The sequence below is a fragment of the Pinus tabuliformis genome, chromosome 8 (genome assembly GCF_031772625.1).
Source record: "Pinus tabuliformis cultivar Carrire ecotype Pingquan chromosome 8, CPIR1, whole genome shotgun sequence".
Classification (NCBI taxonomy): domain Eukaryota; kingdom Viridiplantae; phylum Streptophyta; class Pinopsida; order Pinales; family Pinaceae; genus Pinus; species Pinus tabuliformis.
In genome coordinates, this window is record NC_142294.1 from 1736385171 (window position 1) to 1736395677 (window position 10507).

The window sequence follows — 10507 nt, forward strand, 5'->3', positions numbered from 1 at the left end:
CAGGTATCTACCTCAACCCTGCATTTTCTTACTCCTGTGGTTTCAGATTTGATGCCAAGGTGATGGATGGATTCTTCACTTGTGTTGAGAGGATGGTGGCATCTGAGCAAGAACGTGAAGATATTTCTAAAGAAATGGAGATATATAGGATGGCAGGTGGCACATTTGGTTTTACCATGGCTATTAAGAATAGGACGACCAAAATGCCAGGTAAGCTTCAGTTTGTTTCAACTTTCAACTTTCAAATTTCATAATTCATTGTCTCTTCATAATTTGCTTCAAGTTTAGAATTTCAATGTTTTAACTTTTTTTTTATGTTTCTCATTTTTCTTTTAACTTGTAGATGCTTGGTGGACAAGCTATGGTGGCAGAGTACCCCATCTCCAAAATCTTGTTATTCGAGTGCTCATCCAAACATGCAGTTCCTCTAGGTGTGAGTGTTGGAATTTCTAAGTCTAACCCGTTAGAAACCCTTCATGTACTTTTTGATTTATTGCTACCTACTTGTTTTGTTAATTAACAAGTTATTTACCATGTAAATATTGGAAATAAATACAAGTACATGCTCAACAGATTACAGATCATCAACTAAAGGAAACAAAACAAGCACACAAGTGACACCGTTGTTTTTGGACCAATGTCCCCGGAAAAACCCAATGCAAGAAAACTGGTGCAACTATTTGACAGTTTGATTTATTAAGCAGTTTTAGAATACAATCTGGGTGCCAAATCCGACACACCCAACAGAGAATAATCTCGGTAGTAGTACCTCTTAGTTGGAGAGAAATGTTCAAGCTGGAACCCCAGATAATGGATAATCACTCCGGCAACTTCACAGCTCCAATCTGCCCCACGAAACCCCAACGTCAGCCTCTAGGGACAGCGTCAGCCCTTTTTGGCCCAGCTTTTTCCCAGCGTCACTCTGGCTTGGCCTGTGTCAGCCTCTGGAGGCACTGCGTTAGTCCTCTGGCCCTCCGTGTCACTCACGATGGCCCTCTGAGTCACTACGAAACTTCTGGCTGGCTCTGCATGAGCCCTAGCTGGCTCTGCGTGAACCCTTGGCTGGTTCTGCATCCCTCTCTCCAGCTACTGCGTTGATCCTCCCGGTGCTATCTCTGCCTCTCTGCTTCTGTATTCACTACCCCTCAACTGCAACTCTGATCACTCTCTCAACTTTCTCAGCAAACCCAGCCCCAGAAAGTCGAAATCTTGATCTCTTGTTGTGTTCTCCAAGTGACCCTCAAGCCTCCTCTTATACTTTTCTCGTTGACAAATCAACGGCCGAGATTAAGTCCCTAATCAACGGATAAGATTAGATCTGGCTTGGTCCATGATTTTTAGACCATTCTAACACAGTTTTATATTAATTCACATTAATATTGTATTTTTCCTAAGTTTAGACTTAGGGACTCCATTAAAAATATTAATTATTTTAATATCTCCCAAACTATTTAGAATCTTCCCAAACCCTTTCTGGGTATTGGAGATCTCATGTGCCTTAGCCTCTCCACCAATTTTCGTGGCTAGAGCACATCCGATGCTATCCCAAATCAACACTCCCTCTTAGTGAGGACTGTGCTCTAGCAATACTCCTCACTAAGTATCACCCTGATCATTCGACATTGGTCCATGTGTTGATGCTAGGCCTGCTGCCCATCATCTGCACTGCTGCATCCTGTACTGCTACCCATGGCCTTGCCACTGCCACTGCTGCATCCGTACTGCAACTCCCTCTCATCCTGTTGCATCGTGTTGCCCATAGCACTGTCACTGCTAACTGCTGCACTACAACCCAGTTACTAAGAAGTAAGTAACTGATCTCCCAACTCTGACATCTTTGTCAAGCTAGAGACACCCTTGATGTTGAAGCTCCCTCTGTCGCTGACAAGTGCTCCCTCTCTGACCTCTACGTTGCTGCAACAACTCCATGCATCTCGAACCGTTGCACACCTCTCTGTGCCATCTTGCACTGGTGCAACATTCCTGTGCTTCTCGCACCGCTGCCTCACACTGTCCTGGGAATCCTGCACTATAACTCCCTCTGTCGCTCCATCTGCATTCGTCTCTACTGACATCCGCCAGTACTGTTACTCCTCTTTGGGGATCTCATAGCAAGGTATAATCCAAGAGGTTGGGTACCTCAAGGATCCTGCCCCTCATCGCCCGTAGTCTGTCTGACTACAGCTTGATGTCTCTCCACTTCTGCTCAAGTGGTGTGTGTGCACTCATGGCACAATCATTGTCTGTCTCCACTTCCTTCTCTGCCCTTGTTGGCGCAACCTTGGTCTCGGAGGCCTCTCCCTTGCTCTTCTTCACCGGACACTAGGTCGCATAATGACCCAGCTCCCCACAGTGGAAGCATTTGACCTTGGAGAGGTCCTTCTTCTTCCGTTTCTCCTGCTTTCCCTCAGATGCTAGGGCAGCATCCACCTCCTCCTCCTTGATTCTGATCCCCTTGCCGCTACTTCCCGCCTTGCTCAGCCTTCTGATCTCTTCTTGGCGAAGAGCAGCCCACATTTCCTCCCAATCTGGAAGGGTCGCCCTGCCCAGTATGCTTTGGACAAACACCTCCCAGTCTTCTGAGACTGTGTTCAGGGCTGTTCTCACCATCAATTCTTGATCCGGCGTGGCCCTTATGGAAGTCAGCTAATCCCGGATCTCCTTCAATCGACCGAGGAAGGGGTCGATATGTTCTCCCTTCTGCATCTGGTATGATCGCAGTTGATTTTCTAGTAACATCCTTCTCTGCACAAAAGTATGCTGGTACAATTTCTTTAGGGCCTCCCACATCTCATTTGTCATGTCCTTTTCGGCAATATGTGGTACTACATGGTCCTTGACCCCGTCAAGAATGATGCTCTTGGCCCTTGCCATTGCCTCCTCGTACTTGTCATTATCAGCTAGGTCAATTGGGATAGCTATCGTCCTCAAGGCGAAGTGCTTGACACGATTCCTATCTAGAACGGATAGGATTTTGGCCTTCCAGACTACGAAGTTTGAGGCTCCGTCCAGTCTGTCCTGGTCTCTTACCCCGTTCACTACCATCTCGTTGCTCCTCTACTTCCCTCCTGGAAGTTCTTGGTGTGACTCCCTTTGAGCCTTGATTTCCCTCCTGGAAACCCTTCTGCCAATGTCGAGATGCCCCCACTCTGATTGTTAGTGCAACTGCACCATTGATCCGAATTTCTCGGCTAGAAATCCTCGGTAGCAACTCCCTCCTCCTTGGCCTTGCCTTGTTAGGTACTGTTCTAACCACAGTACCCCACTAGCTCTACTCTGCAACTTACCCACAACCTCCTAAACCCTAGCAAATTGAAGGTTAGAGCTCCTAGGCTCTCTGCAATCCCGACACCGACAAATCAACTTCCTCAACCAACTATGTCAACCCTCTTGGGCTCTGTGTGAGCCTGTCTTTGCCTCCCTTAGCCTCTGTGTTGCCTCTTCTTGGCTCGAACTTGATGACGCAAGCACTGCATCACCGTTTCCTTGCTGCTTCTATGCTAGGAACAACTTCTGTCGCTCGGGACAGCTGTTTTCTGTCGTTGCTGCTCTGCTCAGCTGATGTCCTCAGTTCTCCTGTGATCTGCAACCAAGCTTTAATACCATGTTGGAATTTCTAAGTCTAACCCGTTAGAAACCCTTCATGTACTTTCTGATTTATTCCTACTTACTTGTTCTATCAATTAACAAGTTATTTACCATGTAAATACTGGAAATAAATACAAGTACATGCTCAACACATCACAGATCATCAACTAAAGGAAACAAAACAAGCACACAAGTGACACCGTTATTTTTGGACCAATGTCCCCGGAAAAACCCAATGCGGGAAAACCGGTGCAGCTATTTGAGAATTTGATTTATTAAGCAGTTTCAGAATACAATCTGGGTGCCAAATCCGGCTCACCCAACAGAGAATAATCTCATTAGTGGTACCTCTCAGTCAGAGGCAGATTTTCCGGCTGAAACCCCAGATAATCACTCCCGCAGCTTCACAACTCCAATCTGCCCTACGAAACCCCAGCATCAACCCTTTCTAACCCAGCGTTTGACCAACGTCACTCTGGCTTGCCCTGCGTCAACCTCTGGAGGCACTGCATTAGTCCTATGGCCCTCTGCATCACTCACGCCGGCCCTCTGAGGCACTGCGCAGCTCCTGGCTGCCTCTGCGTGAGCCCTGGTTGGCTCTGTGTGAACCCTTCGCTGGTTCTGCGCCCCTCTCTCTGGCTACTGCGCTGATCCTCCTGGTGCTATCTCTACTTCTATATTCACTGCCCCTCAGCTACAACTCTAATCACTCTCTCAACTTTCTCAGCAAACTCAGCCCTAGAAAGTCGAAATTGTGATCTCTTGGTGTGTTCTCCAAGTGACCCTCAAGCCTCCTCTTATACTTTTCTCGTTCACAAATCAACGGCCGAGATTAAGTCCCTAATCAACGGCTAAGATTAGATCTGGCTTGATCCATGACTTTTGGACCATTCTAACACAGTTTTATATTAATTCACATTAATATTTTATTTTCCCTAAATTTAGACTTAGGGACTCCATTAAAAATATTAATTATTTTAATATCTCCCAAACTGTTTAGAATCTGCCATTTCTGGGTATTGGAGATCTCATGTGCCTTAGCCTCTCCACCAATTTTCGTGGCTAGAGCACATCCGATGCTACCCCAAATCAACAGTGAGCGCCACTGGAGTGTTTTTGACAAAATACGCAGCAAAAAGCACAACAGGTAAAAAAAAATTCAAATTAAATTTTTGAATTCCTTTGATTATTTTTAATATTTAAATTTTCTAAGTACTAATTTACAATCTATGACCGTAACACAGATTGGAGTCCCAACACCTCAATGGCATGGTCCACGTCTACTTCAATCTTCGATTGTAGGTGAGACAACTTCAGAAGACTCTTGATGTGGAAGCCATTTGATTGGACAATATTGATACCGCTGCTGCATGGAGAGTCAAGACTGAGAGGCCGACCATGGACTCGATCCCCGATTGGTTAGATGTGTATCCAGAGGCACTAGTGGTAGAGGAGGTAGAAATTGCAGGGGAGGGAGAGCCAGAGGTAGAGGAGGAAGAGTAGGGTCAAGAGGCAGAGAAGGAGGGGGAGGAGGAGGTGACACCATCTAGGATGGGCCACAGCAGAGGACAGAGACCACCTCTTTTATTGGCTTCTAGAGGACGACTGAGTCCATTTGTATCCCCAGGGGCAAGGCCTTCTTCCTCTAGAGGAAAAGGCAAAGCCATTCCCTATTCCCATAAAAGGGGCGGAGGATCTTAGTGACTGATTACTTTATGACATTTAGATGACTCATGATATACGTTTATTATATTTTTTTTTATATTTTGACTCTTGAGAGTTGAGACTGAGACAGGACTCAAGATTTAGGACTTGATTAACTATTTTGATATGTGATGTAGCACTAGACTTCATATACATATTATATATTAGCTTTCTTTACATGTTTATGTGGAAATGCATTTATTTGATGTTGTGGATACTTTAGATGCTAAAAAAATAAAAAAATAAAATGAATTTTTGTATTTTTTAAATTTTGCCGACTTTTTCAAAAACCTCCCGACTTTAACGACTTTTTCAATTTCTAGACCCTTGTTGATTTAATCCTGACTTTGACTTTTTCCACATTGATTATAACTACAAAAAGGACCGAAGTACAGGAGCTAAATTCTATCACAGGTACAAAGTATCTATAATCGCAGGAGCTGAAGTCTCTAAAATTACAGGAAGTCGAAGTTTCTGGAATTGCAGAAGATGCCAAGAAGGATCGAAGATTTTTTTGGAAGAAGAATACTTCAAAGGTTGACTTGATGGATGAAGAGAGGTTTGGATCAAGAGTCTTGGTTGTATCATTTGAATCTACTAAAGGAAGAGTTCTTCACTGGGTTTTCCCCTACCTAGGGGTTTTTCCCTGGTTGTGTGTCTACATCCTGTGTCCTTTGTGATTTTACTATTTGGCATTCATCTTGATGAAAGAAGAATATAAATAAGAAAAGAAGAACTAATAAGTATATAAGAATATTCACAATTAAATGTCAAGAACTAAGAGAAAATATGATGCCCTGGATTTTCTCAACAGGGAGCAACTAACAAGAAGTATAGCAAGGATGTAGATAGGGGGAGCATTTGTGAAAAGAAACAAATATTAAAGTATTGCCATCAATAACAAAGGGGGATATTGTTGGAAGTGGTTGTTATTGATGTGAAAGGCTGTCCAAATGAAAGAGAAAGTTACATAGTCAAATAGCATATTTTGAGACCTTTCCAATGATATATGGCATGCCTTCTAGAAATATTGTTTTTGAATTTTCGATGCTCCATTTAGATACCCTATCTTTGAATGCAGTTTTACTCCTATTACCTAGCTCAAAATGGAGGATAATATATATGGTTAGAAAGCTTATTCTGAGACCTTTTCAATGGCATATGGCACTCCCTCTAACTCTTCACGGTTGAAGAAAACTGAGTTTTTTTATATTTTTTTATACATTATGCCAGTTGCACAAGTCAGCCCAGCTAGTGGACAAGTTGGCCCAGTCTTGACCCCAAATGCACTATAAATAGGAGTGAGAAGGAGTATTTCGAGCCACTCGCAAGGAAATCGGTTATGCTCTAAGGCAACAATGGAGCAGTTCTGAGGTTCATATCTCATGAACCAAAGGGAAAAGAAGAAAAGCAGAGTTCCAGCCGAGTTGGAGAAATTTTTGTGGGATGTATTCCTTGTCCTACTTGAGATATAAAAGTGTTTTTGGCACACTTGTTGGGAAGGTTTTTGGTTTTGGTTTGAAGGCTGAATTCTGGTCTGATCTAGAGGAGTTTCAACCTTGCTGAAGGCCGAGTTTCAGCCCTGTTGAAGGCTAAGTTATAGATCTGTTGGAGGCCGAGTTGTATTCCTGGTTAGAGGCTGAGTTATAGACCTGTTGGAGGCTGAGTCCTAGTTGGAGGCCAAGTTCTAGACTAAGTTGTGTACAAGCTACCAGGAGGGAAAACTTTCTTTGAACAGATTCCAAGCCTAGATGTTGTCTCTTGAACAGCTGTAAGTTGGTGCTTACTGAGGATTGGTGTCCTCATCTTCTTGATAGGTTGGAGCTTGCAATTTTTGTAAGTTGGTGCTTACAGAGGATTGGTGCCCTCACAAGTGATTGTAATAAATTGAAGATTGTTTGAAAAACAGGTGTTTCTTCTTCAAATTTGGATTTGCACTTTAATCTCTATGATCATGCTTAGTGTTAATGATTGATTATGTAATGAGATTTTAGACTAATAAAGTGAAAAGTTGTTGAAAGTAACGAAATACTGATTCACCCCCCACCCCTTTCCCCACTCAGTATTTCCAACATATAGGGGACTTGTTTTGCTGCTGTGAAAGTGTATTTTTAGATCTGATTATTGGGTAATAAGTTCTAGAAGGGGCTGAAACTTATCTCATTGTTTGGTATTTGTTTACTTTGAATTGCCAGAAAGTTTGGGGTTGTATGAAGTGAACTATTGTGATCTTTCCACTACTGTTTTATACTCTACTTTACAGTAGCCCTAAAGGCTGAAAATTCTAGTGCTAAGATCCAAGGAATCTTCTAGGAAAAAGATGAAATTTCAGTTTTGCATTAATTGCCTGAGTGCATGAAATTTCCATTGGGATAACTTCCAAATTATTGATATCTAATGTTAATTTCAAGAAGATATGTTGTTTCACTGTGATTTATTGGGTTTATCATGGTAAAAGTAACTTTGCTGTAATGTAGGGGGCACCTTATATCATGTTTTCCATTTTTTAGATTACAATAAATGTCCAACATATTATTGGCGGCTCTTTATCATTTCCTGCATGCCTGGACAATAGCACTACATGAAGAACTTATAAAAAGAAATACTTTCAATAGGTCACCTATCTTTGAAAAAATTTCTTACTTTCCCACCAGTGTTATAACCCTATAAATAATAACTCAAAAACGAACACACAAAGGGGTGACTTTATTTTGTTAGCTTGTATTAGCAGTAGCATCGAGCACTTATGGACTGTTTTAACTCTTACGAAGATGTAGTGTCCTAAAGTTGTATAGGGCACTCCTTCGAAAGTCTAGGTGACATCATCAGTCTTGTAGTTTTGACATTGCTTTGGTCATCATCCCCTAATTAACATGATGTTCGTTTTGTTTCAACTTCCAAGTGATTCATTTCTATATCCTTATGTTTTTTTGCATCTCTTTGGCATGTAGTGAACATTTTAATGTGATTGGCACTTTCGCTTACATTCTTTCTGTCTCATTACTTTGTCCAAATTTTCAATCATGGGATCTTGCACAAAACAAAAGTCAGAGTATGAACAATAGATGGGTGAAAGTGTTGTCAGAAAATTGTCAAAATCAAATCTCATTACGCTAGGAAAGGACAAGATCCCATCAAAAGAACATTCACTTTACACGTAAGCTAGTTACTTTGTATAGCATGTATTTAATCTGTGTCATATACATAATTAGCTTGTATGTTATTAAGTGAATATAGCTTTAGAATGCCTATCTTAATATGAATGATTAGCTGACATTTCTTTGCGCCATAGGATTGCAATATTCATGATATATATTTTGCTTACTACTCTATGTGCACATGTCATTATGCGAGGGAAACTTTTCCTTGGAAATCTTTAGTTGAAGACAAATATGCATTTTTTTATGGTAAAGTTTGTAAATTTGGGTTTTTGCAGGTGCGATAGTAATTAATATGGTTGTTGGAGGAGAAATAGTTAAACTCAAGAACATTGAAGAAGGATGTGGCATTGTAATAGAAGAAATGCCAATGGATGTAAGTGGTGTCTCTTCTTTCTCATTAATTGAGTTCTACCTAGAAGAGGATGTCTAAAACATGCACATGGTATAGCATATCACGTAAATTACTGTCCTTTTTTGTATTTTCAACAACCACTGAGAGCTTTTACAGAAATAAAGTGCAGAAACTACACGATTCTTCATTTTCATAATCTCTTTATTGAGAATGTTATGCCATGTGCATTTATTAATGATGTGGCTTTTATGGGATTCAATTAAATTTAATTTTGGATATGTTGTGCAGATCTCCGAGCTTCTCTAAAATCAACCCAAGCATAGCATGAACGTTTTAATATCGGGACTGCTTAAGAATGGCTAGTTCTCAGTTTTGTTGCATCATTTTTGAGAAAAATAAGATTAAGTTGATGATTCCTACTAAATTGGCACCGCAACGTCTATATTTACTTAATGTTGGGGCATTGTTGAATTATCCAATCTTGTGCTTGTCTTGTAATTTAATGAGAACATTAGTTTGATTCTTAAATGCCAATAGATAGTTTGTTATTGGTGATAGATTTTTCATATCAACATACTGATTCTAAAAAAGATAAAAATAGAAATGGGAGTAAATTTTTTCACTTATTAGTCTTACATGTAACAGAAATGGTAAATGGAAAATACAAAATATCTATTATTGGTTGTGTTTTTGTTCCACATATGATACAAAAATCTTATACAGTAAATAATTCTTAGTAGTCTACTTTTTACTCATATGCTTATATATGTAATTGAGCTGCTACTGCTAAAAACTGCGATTGTTTATTACAATTCCAGTGACAAATTTAGATTCTACTCCATCATTGGAACTGTTAACAAGAGTTTTTCTTACTCAAATTTGGGTGTTGAGTTTCAACATATGTCTGTGGATATTTTATTGGGTGAGCTCAACATTATGGAGATCAACCTTTTGCATTGACAGTTCATGGATATCATATGGAGTGAACTCAACATTCTGAAGTACGCTATTCAACATTGATGGTTAGTGAGTACTTTGGTCATACAGGTACAATGTTGCAGATTTTGGGTCAAGCAAGAGCTTGTTCCAGAGTTGCATTGCATGAGTGTTCGGTGATTATCCAAAAATCAATGCTTGAGGAGGACAACATATTTTGTGCTATTTTTAACCTGGTTCCAATTTAGGCTTCCAATTCAGTTTAGGATAATTTTTAGCAAGTTTCCAATGTTTAGGCTTCCAAAGATCTATTTAGCAAGCTTCCAATTGAGGTTCCCAGATCTATTTTTAGTAGTTTTTCCACATGCATTTGAGTTTGCATGGGTGGATGAGAGCATTGTTAGATGGAAACTTTCAAAATTTTGATTACAATATTTTTGACAAATTCTACTTTTAGAAACTTGATATCTGCCAAAGAAAGACGACAGTTTTGGAGACCCATTATTGAGTTCATCAATATGGTACTTTTAGATTTTCAAAATTTACAATCTTAGAAAATTTCCTATTTTTGGAATTTTTATCTTTGTTGAAAACTGAAAGTGGATTTCCATACCCTAATAGCAAGACTAGCAAGTCTGTTTATGTGAAGTTTTGAGATATTTTGGGCCTCAGTTAAAGCCAGTCAAACTTGATTAACTTGATCTCTGAAAATATAAATTTGGGTTTTAAAAGATATTCACATTTTCAGATATCTATTATCAAGTAC

The 10507-nt window shown here is 40.3% G+C and overlaps 1 protein-coding gene across 2 annotated transcripts in view; it reads left to right on the forward strand.

Moving 5' to 3' along the window:
* The window catches only part of LOC149243033 (ATP-dependent RNA helicase fal1-like), a 270117-nt gene extending 260690 nt beyond the window's left edge, over positions 1 to 9427 (forward strand). For both annotated transcript variants that reach the window (XM_089367749.1, XM_089367748.1), the window contains 2 exons: positions 8729 to 8826; positions 9094 to 9427. In XM_089367749.1, coding sequence (XP_089223875.1) covers positions 8729 to 8826; positions 9094 to 9111 — 116 coding nt within the window. In that variant the 3' untranslated portion in view covers positions 9112 to 9427. The remainder of the gene's footprint in view (positions 1 to 8728; positions 8827 to 9093) is intronic.
* The last annotated feature ends 1080 nt before the right edge of the window (positions 9428 to 10507 follow it).